This window comes from Chaetodon trifascialis, chromosome 18 (genome assembly GCF_039877785.1).
Source record: "Chaetodon trifascialis isolate fChaTrf1 chromosome 18, fChaTrf1.hap1, whole genome shotgun sequence".
NCBI classification, from domain to species: Eukaryota; Metazoa; Chordata; class Actinopteri; order Chaetodontiformes; family Chaetodontidae; genus Chaetodon; species Chaetodon trifascialis.
In genome coordinates this window covers 11,989,633-12,010,693 of record NC_092073.1, presented here as the reverse complement: position 1 = coordinate 12,010,693, position 21,061 = coordinate 11,989,633, and the positions used below count along the sequence as shown (strand labels likewise).

General features: G+C 41.0%; 2 protein-coding genes across 2 annotated transcripts; both read left to right on the top strand.

Annotated features, from left to right (window-relative positions):
* The first annotated feature begins 1,137 nt into the window (after positions 1-1,137).
* On the top strand, positions 1,138-3,589 carry gpr141 (G protein-coupled receptor 141). Its single transcript, XM_070986324.1, has 2 exons — positions 1,138-1,549; positions 2,017-3,589. Exon 2 carries the CDS (start codon positions 2,017-2,019, stop codon positions 2,980-2,982), a length of 966 nt encoding a protein of 321 aa, XP_070842425.1. The 5' UTR covers positions 1,138-1,549; the 3' UTR covers positions 2,983-3,589.
* Positions 3,590-9,564: 5,975 nt separating this feature from the next.
* Positions 9,565-16,765, top strand: hnf4g (hepatocyte nuclear factor 4, gamma). The gene is made up of 12 exons (XM_070986204.1): positions 9,565-9,687; positions 10,199-10,205; positions 11,255-11,420; positions 11,714-11,808; positions 12,533-12,639; positions 12,841-12,990; positions 13,467-13,554; positions 13,984-14,136; positions 14,597-14,646; positions 14,799-14,985; positions 16,026-16,145; positions 16,644-16,765. Exons 1-12 carry the CDS (start codon positions 9,565-9,567, stop codon positions 16,763-16,765), a joined length of 1,368 nt encoding a protein of 455 aa, XP_070842305.1.
* Positions 16,766-21,061: the final 4,296 nt, after the last annotated feature.

Here is a 21,061-nt window from a genome sequence, read left to right as displayed (position 1 = left end):
AGGGCATTTCTGTGGGTAATGTTTGCTGCCTGCACTGACTAAACTCACATATATGCGTTCTCAAACTATTACTGTACCAATAGCGTAAAAAAAATGGTGTCACCTTGCTTTGTGGTCAGGGTGATTACAAGGGGTTTTCCTCTTCTTCCCTGTGTCGGGAAATGCACTGAGCTGTTTTTGGTCATAAATAATATGTCACTAAGTTTTCCGCTCCCTCGCAGGCCTTTTGGTCTCCCTTCACTTGCTAGCTGGAGTTGAAGTATTTGCCTTAGATTAAATTTAGTGCTTGCTGAGATGTTCATGGGAGATTAACACGTGTCAACATCACAGCTAGCAGTACCACATCCTCTCTCACTTCTTCTCTTTTGAATTAGCTAATACTTTGACCAGATAGTACAACACAGATGACTGACTGCAGGCTGTCCTTGTTTGTCACTCATCCCGATGCAGCGTTTTAAGAGTGGAATTTAAGCAAGACGGCATCAGAATCTGAGATGTGAGGTGTTCCTAGCATCTCAACACAAGACGAACGACTTCCTCAGAGTTGATTTTTGTTTTAGATATAGACTTTTTAAAAAAATGATTAAGGTTTATGCTTGCACATCTGAGGTTAGTTGCATGAGATCCAAACAACTCACGTGGCAAGAGATGTAAAATAGAACCTGGTGATAAAGACAAGACGCTGTACTTCTTGTTTGGATCTCAAGTTAAAATGCAGAAGAAGGTGCAGGTGCTGGCAGTGCATCTACAGCTATCATATCTCCGTTTTATGCATCACAGCATCTGCATCCCAGAAAATGCTTGTTAAACTTAAATAAGGTGTTTCTTCTGCCCTAACAGCAAAGGCTCATCATGTTTTTAGCATTTGTTCCAAAATAAAAGGCAAAATTTGCTTTATGGTGCTGTTCAGTCCTCTGGCAATATAACGGGATAGATGTAAAAGGTCATCTGTACCGGCAAGCAAAAGCCTAAAGACACTATATGTATATGTACACTCATGCACCAAACTTCTTTCACTTCACTTTCTTCTATTTTGCTTAGCAGCGCTTCAACAAGGCAGCCTCCCTATGTACTGTACAGTTCATCACATTCTAACGGTCTTAAGTGTACATTGCAGAAATGAAGTATAGCCGTATATAGAGGAAGGACCAGAAGGAGGAAGCAACTGGCTCTGTGGTTGTGCTAATGTGTGTGTGCAATCACCTCCTGTTTCTGACAGAGCACAAACACACACGCAACCCCAACAATATGCAAAACTGGATGCCAGTTTCTGACAAGACACACAGAGACACAGCTCATTTTCATAAACTTAACTTCCACACAAAGTTGCCACACAGATGCGTACATATACAGCATGTGCGCGCATGCATCCATGCAGAAACGGAGGCACACACATTCTTTCCTCCGGCTCAGAGCTTTTCCTGCGCGGGTCTACAAAGTGTGGAAACTGAACAATGCTTGCTGGAGATAATGTGATGTAATGTAGAGGACGTACACATCCTTGAATGCACAAGAGCACTCGACAGCCACTTCTTCTTACAACCAAAAGGTAAGTCCACGGCTAAACTCTCTGGTTCTGACTTTATGATCACTCATGATGCAGTTTCCATTGAAGCATTGCACTTTTGTTAACAATTAAACGGTCAACAAAATCTTTATTTTTAAACTTTAGGATTTTTAAATGCTTTCACCTTAGTTTGTTTCACATGTTTCTGTTTCCTGTTAGACTTATAACATGTCACCAAAACTTGTAACTTGAAGATATTCAAGACACCATGTCAGATTAGAATTAAACGCTGATCCCTCAAAAATACGATCAATCAGATAATTGTTTCTGACATGTATTTTCTACTTCTCTGTCTTTTTTTAATTTGCTACTCATGCTTTTAACAGTCCAGTTTATTTTACTTTTCTGTTCCTCCATCACTGTCTCTAATTCTTCAGCTAGTTTGGTCCATTTCTCCCCTTTTCTCTCTGATGTGCATCTCACATCTGTGTGATCTTTCTTTATTTAAGATGACTTCCACGGTAACCCAAGACACACAGTCCACGGCCATAAGCTATGTGATGACCACGAGCTCCTTACTCAGAACCTCAAAGCCACCAGATGATAATAAAAATACTGAAGAGCACCATGCAGTCCTCCTGGCCATCTACTCGGTGGTTCTGCTCAGCGGTACCATCAGCCTGAGCCTGATGATGCACATCATGAAGTCCAGCACAGCATCCATCACCTCCATCGCTGTACTCAACCTCATCTTCGCCCACTTCATCTTCCTGCTGACTGTCCCCTTCAGGATTTACTACTACGCGACTAACCACTGGAGCCTGGGCCGCGGGTGGTGTAAAGTGGTCAGCAGCATGATCCACATCCACATGTACATGTCTTTTATCTTCTATGTGATCATCCTCATCACGCGTCTGATGACGTTCTACCACAAAACTGCGTGGGTGGCCTCCTTCCAGAGGATTCACGCACTCCTGCTCAGTGCTGTCGTGTGGATGGTGGTGCTGGTCGTGGTCCCCTGCATTATCTATTTCTCCTATGGCAAAAACGAGGCAAAGAGCTTGGACAACAACAACAACAACAATAACACCAAGTGCTTCAAGTTTGGCGAACACATCAAACAACAGTCTGCTGCCAAGGTGTTCAACTACATCATAAGCACACTGATCATAGTGGTGGCCACGGGGCTGACAGCCCTCCAGGCCAATGTCCTGAGGGTTTTATACAGGAGGGATCGCCGGAGATGCACCTCTCAGCAAGACTTCGGGGCTCAGCTGAAAAGTCTGTTCTTTGCTCTCATCATGGTGGTCTGCTTCATCCCCTACCACCTGTTCAGGCTGAATTACTTGGAGCACATTGAATTGCAGAGTGTCAACGAGGTGTTTTTGAGTTTGACCACTTTCAACTGTTTAGACATGCTCACCTTCCTGGGGAGGAGAACCTGCTCCATGTGCTTCCCGGGAAAGGCTAGTTAAAAAAGTTTGATATGACGCGTGTGAGGGAGTCAACAGACATTTTACTTCGCTACTGCCTTGTGAAATTTGTTCATAAGTATGTGTATCTCCACAGAAGCCGATAATAGGATATAACAAGTTTTCAAAAGCACATAAGAGAAAGTATCAAAACAGATTAGACTGAATTAATATAGAGAAAACATGAATTAAAAAGACGATTGTAGAAACATATAGACACAGCCGAGAGAGCTACATCCAGGTGCTTTCTGTGCATCTGAGTGCAAGAGCTGAACACCATCAGGATACATTTTGATTTGAGAGGTCCTACATGGCGCTCCTACAAAAGGGGATAAGGTTAAAAAGACAGGGTGGGATGGGTCATTTTCTTTGCTTTGTGTTTGATGCGTGTAGGGAGGACACAGAAGGAAGGTCACAACCTGTTATCTATGCAAGGAACTGCACAAACCCCCTCAGCTGTGTAAATGTGAATGTCGCTTATACAGCCACTCTGAATCCTCTCAGCAGGGACAGAAAACAAAGCATCTGATGTGCTTTTTTCTTTGTATTTTATTTTTAAATGAGGGTGCCAGGAAACTTTAAAGGGCAGGGGTGGTTGATCTTAGGTACAAAACCAGATAGACCAAAACTCCTATCTAAGATTAAGATTAAGATTAAGATTTACTTTATTGATCACTGCACACACATGCTACAGGGAGGAGACTGCACACACGCCATGCTTCGTGAAATTATTTTCTCCGCATTTAACTCATCCTGGTAAGTCTTCCTCCACGGCAGACCAGGAGCGGTGGGCTGCCAGCCGACGGCGGCGCCCGGGAACCCAGTTCCTCTTTGTCACCATTGGTCAGGTGGTGATCTTCTTGCATATTTAAGCTCTGTCAGCTGGACCATGCTTCACTTTATTGACCTGTTGCATACTTTTTTTGCTGTTCCTTTTAAATATGTAAATATATATATATATATATTGTCATTATTTGATAGTTAAAAGTGCAGAGAGAAAAGTGTGACATACAAGAAACACCTGAGGCTAGAAGTGAACCTGGGACACCAGTCGTCTACTGATCAAAATACTGAGAGAATTACTGGAAACTGTCCTTTTGCTTTTGACTCAAAATGAATGAACTCTTGCCATCTGCTGGTCTTTTTATATACTACACAATCTTCAAGCTTGAGATTTGCAGTGCTGGATTATGCCATTGATGTTACAGTTCCCACATTTTTCACCCCAAATGTGACTTAATGTGAAAGACATGTGAGTGGAAAAGAAAAATAAATGTATTTCATTGTATTTGCTAACACTTAACCACTGTGTACGTAGCTGTAGTGTGCAGCTCCACAGCTGGAAAGAGAAATAAATGTCTAAAATCGTTACTTTTTCACCATTATTTTGTGAAACATTACCTCACCCCTATTGGATCTCTTACCTTCTGCCCTCAGAGGTGGTGTTTGAGGCCCTGGCTGACATACACACAAGCACACAAACACACACACACACCTGGTGATCGTTTTCCTTTTGGTTTTTATGGCGCTGGGTTACTGTTTAACATCCCCACCCTACTTTGAGTTTGTTTAGTAAATCGATCTAATGACAGGGCTATGGTGGCGCCATCCAATGTGTCGCTCCACGAATTATAGGCTGCTCAGCTCTCCAACCTTCCCTTTTAATGTTGTCGAACATCTTTACCATTTACCCTTTTTAGTGTCACTCAGTCTAATGTTGCACTGAGGGGCTGCTCACTGCCGGAGTACGACGGTACAACTGGATAAATGCACATCCCAGACAGAAACAGAAACACAGGTAAGTCAAACTCCACCTGCGAAGTATACTGTCACTGATATGCAACATATCCACATTGGCTGTGAGAACTAGAAGCCATGTTGTCGCTTTTGTGGAGGAAATGAAGCTTACCTTTAGCAGTTTCTCAAGCAAGTTTGGTAACATGTTCTGCTAAATCACGTGGTTCTGTAGTTCACACACACACTTCAGCTGCTACTGTATGTCCTGTAACCAGAGCTGGTGTATTTTCGAATAGTGGGAAATATACAGTATGTGTCTGAGTCTACCAGAATTTCTGTTGCATTTTGTCCAGTGTTTTTAATCAGTGTTCTCACCTCCCTGTCCGCAGACAGCATTTTGTAAAAGCAGATAAGATACACTCACTTTGTCACGCATGCCGTGCTGTAAAGATCATATGATAACCCGTATCATCTGGACAAGGACATAATCTGTAAAAAGATCTGTGTTAGAGAGCAACGTGTTGCTAAGCCGGAAGACAGTAATAAAGTTGCATTGTGTTTTTTCTCCTCTGATGCACTACCTGTGTCACACCACTGCTGAAAGTAAAACATTGGATAGGCATGAGAGGGACTCAACGACGGAAGAAATTGCACAATATAATTCATTTTCAAGCAACTTAAGAATAGCCGTTAAGCAAAGTTTGTGAAGTTTGCAATGGTGAAGTTTTGTCAGATGAGCTGGTGTGTTGTTGTACTGGACTGCCTTATATTGTGCAGGTGATTGGGTTCGCCCTGCGTATACCACTTAAAGTCTAAAGACACATTTCTCACATTTCTCTCTGGAGGAATCATTTGTCACAAAAAAGCTTTTTCTCTATTTTCAAGTGTGAACGTTATTGACCAAACCAGCCTTCAGACTCTTCAGTTGGTGATGATATTAGCAGGAGTGTGAACGTCCTCAGGGGCCGTGCAGCTACAGGAAAGATGGGAAATTTTGCTTGGCCTGCATCTAAATCTAAGATTTAAAGAAGCTGTGTTCTGATGCGTCACTGAATTGTTAAAGCGATTCTTTAATTCAAGTTTCTTCAATTTGCACAAATCCAACATCCTAGCAGTAATGTCAGAACAGAACAACCCGGCATGGCCTAAAAAGCAAATACGCAGTGGGTGATGTCAAAATAAACACTGATCTTTCTACAGAGTGAATAATATTTAACGGAACCATGTATTCTCTTTTACTATTGCTCAGGTATCAGGAAGTAGTGGTTTACTAGAGTCTGTTGGCTGGCTGATCGGCATCTGCGACTATTAAAACCTCTGAGCTAAATAGAGGCGACAGCATTATGGCCAGTTCACACAGAGATAGCCTCTTAGCTCTGGGTTTTATGGCTTCAAATAGCTTTTGGTTGCTGGGCAGACATGAGGTTTCTGAATCATGTCCTGCTTTGTTTTCAGCTGAAGAAGTCATAATGGCTTTTATTATTTTTAGTATTGCGATGAATGGGTAATTCATATGTTTCTATCTAGTTCTTTATATTCAGATATAGAATAAAACAAAACAAAACACTAAGCCTCTACAGTGTTAATCTGTTTGGAAAATGAAATCATTTTAATCATTTGATTTCATTTCATCCCATAATATGTTCAACAAGCAGTTCACTACTACCACTAACATAAGTGCTGGCTCTCCATCTGCAGCTTATTCACCAAATATTCTCTTTTACAGTAAGCTAAGGTGAGATTACAGTAAAACTGGCCAGTTTAAACTCAAATGTATCTAACATCAAATTAAATATAAGTTTAATAAGTTCTGACAAAACTAAATGTATACTATTCTCTAGGTCACATAAGAGCATCTCAGCCCATTGCTCATATCAAAACTCATCAGGGTTCTGACATTAAAACTATTAAATATTAGTTTTTTTTGTACAGAAGCAAATCATGTTTCTCTTGTTAGTTGAAAGACAGTTCTATCTGCGCTTGAGTACTGTGGTATTGCATTATATGCACGCTTCTCCTCCAACTTAAAGCCTCTCGACTTGTGTATCACAGTGCACTGCGCTTCATCAAAGGCGATACATTTCTCACTCACCATTGCATCTCACATGATAAGGTGTGATGGTCCTCTTTAACAAACAGAAGGAAGCAGCACTGCGTGTGTTTATTTGTGAGGCTCTGCTGCTACCTAGTTACCTCTGCTCTCTATTTAAATACAGGAGTTACAATGTCAGGGCTCACAGGACATTTTAACATCAGCTGCATGTCTTGTCCCCCACTGAACTTGGCAAAAGTTCATCAATCCTACGCTTCATATATTTCTACAGTGGAATGAGCTGTAGAAATATATGAAGTTACATTCTCTTACTTCATCTGAACATTTTAAAGGGCTGTACTTACAGTATGTACTTGCAGGCTCACTTATAATTGTGAAAATTTCTAATGTGTGGTGGTAAATTATCTATGCATCTGTCTAGGCTTAAACTGTATATGTTTATTTTTTTTGTACACAGGTCTCTTTTGAAAAAGAGATTCCAACCTGTTCAAATTAAGGATTCAATAAACTATGTGTTTGTCAGTAGATGTGATGAAGTAGAGGCAAGTGGATGCCTACAGTGCCAAGATGTCATTGAGCTTACTGGGATGCAGGTTTGCAGAATAGCAGTGTGCTGAAAAGGTTAAAATAAACAGCTGACTGGCTTTAGCGTGTGCAACATTTTGAACCAAATAATGGTAGGATTTGCCAATACTTATAGAATAAAAATGATTTCAACCTTTAAAGAATACTGCATTTATGAACCTGTTTACAAGCCTCAAAGCACGATTCTCACTGTCTTTATGGCCATCGCAGGATAGCCTCTATGAAGCTAGCCACACTACCCACACTACACGTGTAGTATATTTAGCCACACTTTACCCCTTCTGTCTTTGTAGATTCATGGAAGGTTTACACTTTCTATTCCCAGTTTAATGCAGTGAATACACTCATGCTACAGTGCTCTGTGTCAGCCTGTGTGTTAGATGATAGTGAACGTGTCTGTAAAGAGTAAATTCTTTGCTCACTACAAACCTGATGAGTCAGGAGGCCTGACCTCACTGCCTGGTTAAACTGTAATCTCTCTATCACCTCTCTCTCTCTCTCTCTCTCTCTCTCTCTCTCTCTCTCTCTCTCTCTCTCTCTCTCTCTCTCTCTCTCTCTCTCTCTCTCTTCTCTCTCTCTCTCTCTCTCTCTCTCTCTCTCTCTCTCTCTCTCTCTCTCTCTCTCTCTCTCTCTCTTTCTCTCTCTCTCTCTCTCTCTCTCTGTCCCTCAACCCTTTTATTTATTCCTCCCTCATTAACTAATATATCTGTTATTACCTTATGACCAGATACTAATTGCTCTTTCCCTTCATGCCAATAAAAGATCTGTGATAATGTGCATTTTGATTTACTGTGCCTACAGTGGCAATATATTACTCCCATGCCTGCTCATATACTTTCGGTGCTTTTCTGACTGGTCCACTCATTAGTGATGCAGGGCATCAAATTTCACATAAAATTGCCTCTTATCATTTATAGCCTCTCTAACACAATGACTGAAACTGATTATCTTTAAGCCACACAATAAGATTCAGTGCAATGAAATTCCCAATGTGAAAAGGGTGGGTTGGGACATTTTAACTGGTTTATGGTGGTGAATTAGAGTGTGTTTACAACATTCCTGGCCCGAAGGAGGAGGCAGCTCACTGATAGCTGTTTGATTTTCACTTTTGACGTCCCCTGCCTCTTTTCAACATGCACCTCTCTGGAAATTTGATCTGTTAAGCGTGTTGAGTGTGAGAACCTTGCTAATAATACATGCTGCTCCTCAGGCAGCTTGAGCATCTCCCTTACTTATACACAGCAGACTGGCTCATCACTAAACAAAGACACTGTAAGTGTACATGCATCCCCATGTCTGAAAAGTCTCGTTGATCTTCAGCATCAGCACATGTTGATGTTTATTGATATGCAGCCACATAACAGTGAAACTGCGGTAAATCCAGACTGTAAAATTAAACCCACAAGCTATTTAAGAGCGATACACTAGGCAATTTAAATATTCCACTGACTAACCGAAAATACAAGTAAAAACAGGTTTCAGATTTCTACCATTGTGGTGAGTGAGGTTAATATAGTTTTCTGTATATGGCCTGTTAATTTAGAAATACGTAAATTAAGATCTATCAACAGAGGGTTGGATGTAACGGTGTTTGTGGAAGTTATAAGTGTTTTCCACTTTGTGTCTTTATAGATTATATCTGCTGAGGTGGTGGTACTATTACTCCACTATTGATTAGATTAGGAAGCCTGGGAAGGACATACACACACACACACACGCACTCTCACACACACATTCATAAATATATGTGCCTGTGAGAACAAACACCTTGTGCGTGCAGATACACACACAGAAGCTCGTGCACACAAAGTGCGAGCCGTCCTCCAAAATCCATGGTTGGAAAGAAAAGAAAGAAAAAGAAGAGGCAGAGGGGGGAGAAGGGAAATATCTCCTTCACCGCTATCTATCCATCCATGTGATAAGTGCGAGGGAGAGGGACAGATAAGTAATGTGCAATAAGGTGAGAAGTCTTAGCAAAAGCTCCTCCCCTCTCCTTGTTCCTCGCCCAATCAGATAGGATTTAGATCTTTTATGCTAGGGATCTCACTTGTCATGTCTGTAAGAATTAGATGAAGCAGAAAGGGAAAAAGAGAAATTTACAGTGAACTGGGAGGAGAAGAGAAGAGAAGAGAAGAGAAGAGAAGAGAAGAGAAGAGAAGAGAAGAGAAGAGAAGAGAAGCAAGTGTGAGGAAGACCAAATCCAAACAGGGATGAAGTATCCCCCTGCTTCTCAGAGTAAATCTCTCTTAGATATGGAAGTAGCCAACTATTGTGAAGGCCTGGATCCTTCTTACAGCACACTGGGCTTTGAGAATGCAGAGGTGCTCTATGGAGTAGGTAAGTGCATGTGTTGTATCCATCTATACACGTGCATGTGCGCACACACGCACGCACACACGCAGGCACACACACACACACACACACACACACACACACGCACGCACGCACGCACGCACGCACGCGCGCGCGCGCACGCACGCACACACACACACACACACACACACACACACACACACACACACACACACACACACACACACCAAGAAACCAAGGTATAACCAAGCAAGAGATGCACATACAAACATTATTCAAGGTAAAAAATATCTGTTTTTCTGCATGTGTGTTACGTTGAATGCACTCACAAACACACACTCCATCTCTATAAGTGCTGATACCCTGACTGAAAAGCTGCTCACTCACACATTTCCCACAGTAAAGTGGGCACCTGCAAAACAGCTAAAAGAAATGAGAGGAGTCTTTTATTGTGTATCTCTCGAATCTGTAGCCTCTTGATTAAAATAATGCATCTGTTAAGGAGGCTTTGGGATGGAACATGCACCTCAGAAAGGAGGTGTGTAAGGCTTGAAATATACCGATGAAGTGAAGTGAGACCAGCTGAAGGCAAATGAGTTGCTATTTGCAGAAGGGTTACTTTTTCCATATGCCTAAATTAAGTGATGGGGAAACACATGACATTTTAATGTTGGCTAATAGTGCGTGTAACCAGTTGTCTAATGACCCTGATTGTAGGGAATTAATTTGTCTGTTGCTTGCTTGCATATGGGTATGTACGTGGAGCCGTGTACGGTGGCTGTGAAGGAAAGAAAAGGGCTGGATCGGGGTTGTAAAAGCATGAATCATGTTAATAAAACTCTTTAGGCAGGAATTGCAGGTATGTCTTATAAAAGACATCTCAGTCATACACTGATGTCACTGCAGCATGTGGACAGAAAGTTAGTTGAAGATTGACTTATCTCGCCTTGCTTGGGGACTGAGAGACGTGTGTGTACGTGTGTGTGTACGTGTGTGTGTGTGTGGGGGGTGGATATGAATGTGCCTGTGCTGATGAATTTTTACATGCTATGATCATGTTGCCCTCCATTTGTTAGACTCTGACTGAACGATAAATATGCGGACAATGATAATGATTATGGTCTTGATTATGGTGAAGATGATGCTGCCGCCGCTGCTGATAATGATAATGATCATGATGATGTTGATGACAGTGAGGAGATGAACGCAAAAATAAAGACATTAACAATAATGTTTTAAATGGCTGGCAATAGAACCGCCATTTATTCTTTTTCCTGATTTATGTTTTGCAAATACGAATGTCTACAATAATGTCGAAATCAAACGTGGAACAAAAGACTTTGCAGTTATACAAACCCCAGCAAACATCTGCATTTATAATGTGAATATGTACACAAAACATTTCGCACAGTCATGTTATAATCACATAGGAATTACACACCACTCACAGTGGATATGCTTTGCAAAACCCTGATTTACATTTGTGTGTATACCAATGTATGCACCACACAGATGCATGAGCGTGTGTCTGGGCACATTTGTATAGGCATTTGTATTTACCTTTGTGGGTGTCTTTGTTAGTTTCAGACAGCATGCCGACAGAGCCGAGCCTGCCCGGTCCAGACGGGGTGAGCGGTAACTGTGCCATCTGTGGAGACAAAGCCACAGGGAAACACTATGGAGCCTTCAGCTGTGACGGCTGTAAAGGCTTCTTCAGACGCTCCATACGCAAGAGCCATGTCTACACCTGCAGGTACAGATGGTATAAACACACTGTGTGATCACGCCTAAAACTGCAACATATGTACACGATGCATGTGTGGAAATTGTAAGACACCGTATGAATGTGTCCATGAGTGTGGCCATAAACATGCTACATTTACGATCAAGTGCAGATATCTAAATAGAGGAAGCTATCGATAACAGATTTTCAGCCCAGTCATCATGCTGTGGCATGCCACATTCAATTACATTATGTTACAGTACACTGCGTCATCATGTTCAGCTCTGTGAAGCTACTTGTCTCTGTATGTTTGTCATGTGCAGGTTCAGCAGACAGTGCGTTGTGGACAAAGATAAGAGGAACCAGTGTCGTTTCTGCAGGCTCAACAAATGCTTCAGAGTTGGCATGAAAAAAGAAGGTAAGGGAAACCTGCCTCCTGCCTCCTGGACAAGAGAGAACACAGAGGGCTCTGAACTGTTCCCTCATGACCAGAAATGTTGTCTTCCCTTTTGAAAGTCCATTAAAAGTTTACATGTAGATGTACAAAACAGAGTCAGTTTGTTTTCGGGATATCTTTTGCTTTTCCCACCAAGACCACAAGGAAGGTATAGACTTAAAACTAGTGGCACTGAAGGAGAGCCTTTCCTCAGAGAATCTGAAAGATGGTTCAAGATGGTTAAAATTGGTTCAGCCATAAAATAAGTGATCACTTAGTGTGTGTGTGTGTGTGTGTGTGTGTGTGTGTTTATGAGGGGTATAACCTTGGCACAGAGTTTTATGACACCTAATCATGTGTTATTCAAACATGTTGTTCTGGATTGCAGCTGGTTAACGTTTGACTCCTCTTGCTGTTGCCAGCCTGTATGGCTATTTTTTAGAAATATTAACTGCCCTAGCATCTGAAGTCATTGTTCTACATTCAGGATTTTAGATACTACATTTTCCCCCAAACTATCAACACTCTTGACCACAAACTTGACCAAATTCTTGAAAGCCAGGACAGTGACTTTTACTGGATATATTCCTGTTTGAAAATTGGTTCATTTTTATATGTAAACTGCAGGAGGCTCTGTCTCCTGTTCCGTGTTATCGCTCGTTCTCTTTCACACACAGAGTAACTTTAACTGTCTGTTATATTTCAGCTGTACAGAACGAGAGAGATCGGATCAGCTCCAGAAGAAATATGGCTGATGCACAAGACTTGCCACCCATCACGATTTTGGCCCAAGCAGAATCACTTTCCCAACAGGTGACAATTTTCCTGTTCACTGTGTTCCCACTGATGTATGGCTGTATGTCGGTGGATGTTAGCATCATCAGTCAGCATCAGCATATCTTCTGCATTATACAAATGCAATTTGCATGATATATGCAAAAATTGCATAAGGAAATAACGCACAAGGAAATTGACGGATCATAACCGAGGATACTCTTATATTTTCCTCTCCAGATCACTGCTCCAGTTGGAGTTGCAGACATATCAGAGCAGAAGTCAGCCACTGTTGGGGATGTTTGTGATTCTATGAGACAGCAGCTCTTGGTGTTGGTGGAATGGGCCAAATATATTCCTGCCTTCGGAGAACTGCTGCTGGACGACCAGGTAAGAGGGCGCTATGATTATGCTATTGCTTGCATACCGTCATTCTCTTAGATATTTTAATTTCATGTTTGTTTTGAGAAGTTAAATACAATGTCGTTGAGACTTGAGTACTTTTGTTTAAAATGACTTTGAAATGCAGTCTTTGTATATTGGTTGTGTTTAGCTTGTGTGAGTGTGAGTGTGCTTGCAGCTCTCACAAAGGGCTTATTCTGTCAAAGCGCTGTTAGTTTAGATAGAAAGAAAGGTCCTCTTTAATCAACCAAATGCACTCTGAGGTGAATATTTGGACCAGTGATTAAAGTGTTAGAGATGTTGCTTTAATTTGGGTACAGAGATTAGTAGTATACGACTCTTCAAGTATTGTATGGCCCCTCTGTGTGTGAGGACAGAGGGGGTGCATTGTTGCGATGTTTGTGTTCTTTGTTTAACTCTGTGTGTGTGTGTGTGTGTGTGTGTGTGTGTGTGTGTGTCTCCAGGTGAGCTTGCTCAGGGCACATGCAGGTGAACACCTCTTGCTCGGAGTCGCCAAAAGGTCAATGCCTTTCAAGGACTTCCTGCTTTTAGGTACAAACTGACCAATAGAATGGCATCTTATTTGTATGTGGTGCAATCATGTGTTCAGCACTGAAGTGAGACGACTGACCAAATGTTGTGTTAGCTGAGAATGATTAACTAAAAGTTTCTGTTTCTTTGTGACTTCAAAAGTGTCTCTTACAAATGCCATTGCTCATTACTGTACCAACATCATACTGTGGACAGATCTCAGCTACGCACACACACACACACACACACACACACACACACACACTCATGCAACCCTTAAATAAGCCCGACAAGACTCTCCAAGATCCAACTCATCTTTCTTTCAAGGTTAAAAGTACAAAACTATTCCTTTCACACTTCCACACCAGCACTCCAGCCCATACATATACCTTTAACTCCCTGTCAATTCCCCTCAACACTGCCACTGACTGATGCTCTCTGTGTCTGCAGGTAATGGCTGTGTGATCCACAGGAACAGTCCTGAACCAGAGATCTGTCGGGTAGCCAACCGAGTGCTGGACGAGCTGGTTCAGCCCTTCCAGGATATTCAAATCGACGAAAATGAATATGCAGCACTCAAGGCCATTGTCTTCTTCGACCCAGGTAATGAATTGCCATCTCTCCACAGTTTTTCCAGCTCACTCTTTTCTCTCGATCAAGTACTAGACCAAAAGCCATAAAAACAGAATATTTTTAATGACACCATGTCCTTTACCCATTGCCATTTCTGTCCAGATCCCTCTTTTCCCAACCAATCCCATCCATCTGGTTACATTTCCCCTCAAAGTTAGATCCCAATCCCTCCATTGCTTTTTTATGTCTCCTTGGCCCAGTGTGACCACAATCCCTGGCAACATCTTGTGTCTCCCCTTCACTAAATCCCTTCATTTTGCCTTCATGCCCCAGTTTGACCATAATCATTCCATCAATTCCACTCATATCCTCCATTCCATTCCTGATCTGTCTGTTTTTTCCCCTTCACCCTCCTGCCCTTCAATCCCTTCCTCCACCCCTCCTCTCCTTAATCCATCCCCACTTTCCACGCTTTGCCTCCAATCTATAGATGCAAAGTCTTTACGGGACCCATCGAAGATCAAGGCTATGCGTCTGCAGGTAGGTTCTGTCATGGGTTCTGTAGGTTCGTTCTGTCATAATTTCCAATAAGGAGGAGAGTGTAAGGACAGCCTTTTTATCGCTGTGTATTACACATTTGTATAATATATCAGTTAACTCACAGGGACTGATGGAGACTTGTGTGCGTGCAGGTCCAGATGAGTCTGGAGGACTACATTAATGACCGTCAGTATGACTCCAGGGGTCGTTTTGGAGAGCTGTTACTCCTGCTGCCCACCCTGCAGAGCATCACCTGGCAGATGATCGAACAGCTCCAGTTCATTAAGCTCTGTGGTCTGGCAAAGATAGACAACCTGCTGCACGAGATGCTGCTGGGAGGTGAGGCCGGGTCCATGTTTGTGCTTGTAAACCTGCAGGAAGAAAAATAGGGTGACCTTCAGCAAGGCTGCCAAATGCTCCAGTGGGTTATGAAGCAACTTAAAAAAACAAAAAAGCATACATATTCTGCAAAGTTTTCCTGGATATGTACAATGGGTAAAAAGTTAGGGATTTTGCAGAAAGATGATAAAACTCCACATAAATATTAGGCAAAGCCAAAATAGACAACTTGCTGCGTGAGATGCCGCTAGGTGCAAACATATCTAAATGTGTATAAATAAGGACGTCTGTAGTTAAAGGTGGAGTGCATCAAACATATTCTAAGCAGGGCCATGACAGACAACTCAAACACAAGTTGAGGCGTGGAGATAAAGTAATAAGTCATCTCCAAAAATGTCTTCCATTTTTTGCCTTACATGCTAAAAACAACTCCAGAATATGACATCCCGACTTAGAAAGAAGGAGCCGTGTGTGTGTTTTACTTTTCAGCATCCTGTAGGAATGTGGAGCTATTATAACAAAAAACCTGCTATTTAAATATCGCTGAGATGATATTATGTCTGAAAGTGCAACTGATAAAATATATGTCGTGATGCCGGTAGTTTGAAAACAAGCTGACCAAAAAATTAAAAGTTTGCATTTTTGACATATTAGATTCAAGTTATGGAGGCTTGATTCAATACACAAAACACGCACACATGTAAAGACCCTTTTGTAGGCACAGACTGGAAAAAATGTGCATAAATTTGTAAAAACTCAATACACTTAGTTAATTAAAAGCTCCAAAATGGAGATTTATTCTAGCACTGTTCAAAAAAACTATGCAAAATGGACTACCCGTTGTTCTTTTTGGTCTAATGAGGGCTTGTTAGGTGAAGTGCCACCACGTGCAAGAGGAAATTCGCGCTATGGAGCATTTTGTTAACTGTGTGAGCCCTTAAATGTCACCTGATTAAATAATATATTTCTAGATAAGATGCAGGAAAACATCTGCTGTAACTGTATAGCAACAGCTCTGATTTATGAATTGCTTTGTTCAGGCCTTACTTCAGAGCCCACGCACCTGCACCACCCAGCCCACACCCAGCTGGCCCAGGACCCTCTGACTGGACACACGCTGGTCATCAGCACCATGCCTGTCACTCACACTCCACTGATAGGTAAGAGCCACATACTCGACAGCTGTGAGACATGCGTACAATCACACAAACTGCACTCACTCACTCAAACACAAACCCTCTGACGCACACACAAGAAATATCAAAAGGAAGTAGATGTAATTTAGCTCCTGACATGAAATGTCACAAAACTGTGTGCCAGATGTGTTTCTATTAACTTAGTTGAAACTAATAAACGGGCATCCCGAATATGAAAAGAATCCATAAAAATGTAACATTTACAAGAACCGATGAGCATTGGCCATATTGTATGCTTTCATTAAAAAATAAAAAATGCATTTGGCGATATTACACCACCTAATGGCCACATAAGATTGATGGGAACTGTATCTATAAAGCAGCAGCTGTAGATGTAACATTTCCCATGGGCCACTGTGGATACATTTTCCAGACCATATATATACTTTTTCCACACAAAACATTTTAATTTGCAAGACGATAAAATAAAATGTCTCTCTGTTCCCGCCTCTCTCCCTGCAGCCTCTCCCGACACTCCCATCCCATCACCCCCTCAGGGTCCAACCCCAGAGAAGTACAAACACTTTCCCCAGCCTGTTTGTCCTCCAGCCAGTCCCTCAGCATCCACACAGACAGATCCCTGACTTCTCCCTGCACTCTGTCAAAGACGCTGACATTCATCATCCCGGTCATGGTATAAAAATTATGAAAGCGATCCCTGTTCAGTGTCCGTGGTTAGACTTCTTCCCCCTGTGACTCCCGGTGGGGTTGCAATAACTAAGACATAATTAAAGCTGTTATGTGCAGCAATTTCAAGCATCAATATGTCACTTTCAAATTCAGTGAACTAACGAAACTCTCAACTAGAGTTTAGCAAAACATGCTGAGCATTTTTGTGGCCACCTAAAACCAATATACTGGTTTTCAACTCAATATCTCTGTTTTACAACACTTCCATGCCCATGAGGCACAAGCTCATGGACATGGAGGTAACTGAAGTGTAAATAAGATGTTTTTTTTTGTTTGTTTGTGATTTTTTTATTTTTTTTTAAAGGATGTCATCTCAAACCTTTGCATTGTTTGAATTATAGATTTTATTGACTAAAGTCTTGCTTGATTGGGCATATATGTGAGGAGAATGGCCTCTGTCTTTAAGGCTCTCTATGTACAGTCTATCACTTAGGCATATCAAATAGCAAGTTCTGATAATGTGCAAATACACAAAATATCATCTAATTTCAAATTGCGCAGGCAACAGCAACCCCTAAGTCCACACATTACAGCTGGCCATCAAACAGAACTTGATGAGCTATTCTCTTCTGAGGAACTTAGAAATACTGTTGCTGATTATCAGGATTTTTTTTATTTTTTATTTTTTTAAACCTAAAAACCCATTATGGAGTGTACAAAGGCGGTAACTGTTTTAACAATTGGATCTGTGAAAAGAAAGGAGATTCAGTGATTTGTATTTGATATTGGGCCTTGAATACATTAGATACCTTACACAATGGCAAATATATGTTCTTAATTTAGATGTATGCAAAAGCTACAAGATAACAGTAATAATAATCATTATTATTATTATTATTTAGAAACAGTTTGTAAAGGCCTCATGTTAAATGCAAAAAGGAATGTGGATAAATTGTAATATTTTGATAAGTTGCTGGATATAGTTGATGGATGATGGCAAATATTTTGATGATCTATCTTAAATTGCTTTATCAATTTCTAGAATCACCTGTGTGTATTTTTATTATGGTTTGTGCTGATAATGTGTCCATTTCTTAATTTTCACAGTGTATTGATTTAAATGCAGTTCTGAATATTTTTGGAATATCTTATTTTGAATGAACTGATTGAGTTTGGATTAACTGATAATGCATAATATACTTACAGTGAGACGCTCACAAATGTCACAGTTTGGTATGGTGCAATAGCACCCTCTTGCTGTCAAGAGAGGAAATACAACAAGGTAATGAACGTAAATGGACCACTTATTGTACACGATGTATACTGCATGTAACAGTACAGTGTGTGAAATAAGTATGCATATATTCATTCATTCATTCAATTGTGAGATGGAAAAACACAAATTTCTTCCTAATCAAACATTTATCTGTAGCCAGAACAAATCATTTCAGTGGATAAAAATGGAAATAGACTTTTTTTCACATTTGATCAGAAAAGAAAACAATATAAACAGACAGATGATGATAAATTGACAGAATGTATTTCAATATGGTTTCCCCACATGCAAGAAAAATGAGTGTGGTTTGTCCATTAGTTCCTTCATGGAAGTCATCATGCTCCCCCACAGCTTCATTGGTGAGGGTATAGAGTTTGTATCCAAAGCTTTATTGGCAAGCTATTGAGACTGCACTGCCGGATGATGCTGCTCATCTAAAATCTAACCAGTTTCCTCCGCTGTCCGCCTGAGAAATCACACTTTGAGACAAACCCCAAAGCCAACCAGAACATAAACGATAATTTAAGCTGAAACTGAACTGTACCTGGGCCAACTGTACTTTTAAATCTGTTATTTTGTTCATGTCCATCTACACACACTCATTTTCTTGGGGGTTTATGTGTGAGCATTTGTGTGCGGTGGATGAGACTGGGGGATAAAGCCGAGAGCTCTTATTCTCTGTATATTGTTGTGTGACTCAGAGAAAACACTCAGGTTATTTATGGTGGAGGAGATGATGCTGTCTTGAATCAACATGGCCAAATCCTCCTATCAACTCCATAATGGACAAGCTACCTGGCTTAGGTCAAAACAACACCACCCACAATGGGAAGATGTGTGTATGCATACATACTGTATGTGTGTGTATGCTCCTACCTGCAATTTATTTATAATCTGTACAGGTGCATGTGTGTACACTTCCGTATATTTTTTTTGGAAGTGTGTGCATGTGTGTGTACCTTGGGAGCTTTAATCAAAGGCCCATAGTGAGGAGATGTGGGGGCCCTGTCTCTTTCTTTTTCCTCAGATAAAACTGTGTGTTAGCATGCCAGTCACATATCTCATCTGAGACGCACCGCTCTCCTCCCCACACCTCGCCACTGCCCACACTGACAGCACCCTATTACACACCAGTATGACGCTAGCTCCACCTGAGGAGGACGTGGGGGAGAAATAGAGGGATGAAGAGATAGAGGCATGGAGGAGCAAAAGATGGACAGGAATATGATTTTTTTTTTTTGTCTTTTATTATTTCATTGCATCTTAGTTTGATTTGTTAATTAAGGGTGCAATTTTTTGATGGTGTTGTTTTCAAAAGATCCCATTTTCTACTGAGGCTACTTCTTTTTCTTGCATTGTGTACTTTGTTTTCATGTCAAATTTGGCTCGAAAGAGAGGTATACAAATACTAAAAAAAAAAAAAAAGTCTGCATATCTAGAGGCTTTTATTTATTACAAGGCACTTCCAAACAATAATCTACTTTCAACTCACCCACTAACTGAAAACACACTGATGAGAAAATGTATTCACTTCCTTAAGTAAGTGCACTAATATGCAAAAAGGAAGTAATCATCAACATTAACTTTCTTTTTATCATATATTAATTATTTCACTGTACACACTGCAAAAAAAGGGACCTTGTTTGAAGAAAGTTTTTCCCCCTTCAGGTCATCTGTCCACCAAATAACTGATCCATCCATGCGTCCACCCACCCATCACTCCATCCATCCTCTTTCTCTTTTAACCACTAGATGGCAGTACAAGTCTGTGGTTTCACGTTAGACAAATTGCCCTTTAATGGCTGTTATCAATGTACTTTGCCCTTCCACTGTCATTCTATGTCAAAGTAATGAAAAATGAAAAAAACTGTAATTAAAAACACTTTAATCATATTTTAATGCCAGGAGCATCACTTACTTACTTAGTTGCAGCATTTTAGATGGCACAGTGTATATGTCAATCCTGTTATTTCCAATCTTGTCAACAAAAGTGAAAATCATACATGGGGTTCATGTTTTTTAGATGTATAATAGGGCTATTTGCATCTGCAGTACACACCTATTAAATATGTTAATTTAGATTATTTAAACAGCAAAGATAATTTTAAAAAGAGTGTGTTTGGGCTTTTTTTCTTTTGGCTTTACGCTGCTGTTTCCAAACTGAAGAGAGTTCTGCCTCAAAAAACAGGCACAGAAGATTGCAAAGTCATGCAGGGCAGTACTGGTACAGTCCGAAATGAATGGCATGTGTCAGCGATCCCAGATTAGAGCCGGAGATTGCAGACTATCATTCCTCACCAGTGCATTTACCCATAATTCTCCTCTGTCTCCAACATATCCGATGATTCTTCCTCTAGGAGACAAGGTGAGGCTGTACGAATCTCTGCCTCTGACTCTGGAATGAATTTAAAACCTCTCCTGAGTGATTTTCTGTGTCTCCGTCCTGCTACAGTGTGTGTGTGTGTGTGTGTGTGTGTGTGTGTGTGTGTGTGTGTGTGTGTGTGTGTGTGTGTGTGTGTTGCATGCATGTGTGGTTTCTGATTATACCACAGCATGGGTGAAGGGAAGGAAAATACAGTGACAGCTTCATTTCCAAAGCTGAGTTCACATAAATGAGGGATTAAAGCAAGCAAGCAAGAGGGTTAAGGCTCACCTCGGTCTTCAATGACAGCTTTCCCTCCTTAAAATCACTCTCTTCCTCTCTCTGTTTGTCTCTTCCCGTCTCACCACTCTTTCTGTCCCCATCCTCATTTTTTGTCGCACTTTTTCTTCTTCTTTTATTCTCTCATTCCCTTTTTAGGCTATCTGGATCGTCTTGCTACTGCTCATTTTGCCTGCAGAGATACTACACACACACACATAAAAATGTAAAAAAAATAAATAACGTATCCTGTACTGTTGGCTACGCACACATAGTACACAAACACACACAGTGATTTACACAATTGCAGAGATTGCTGGGGTGTGCTCTACA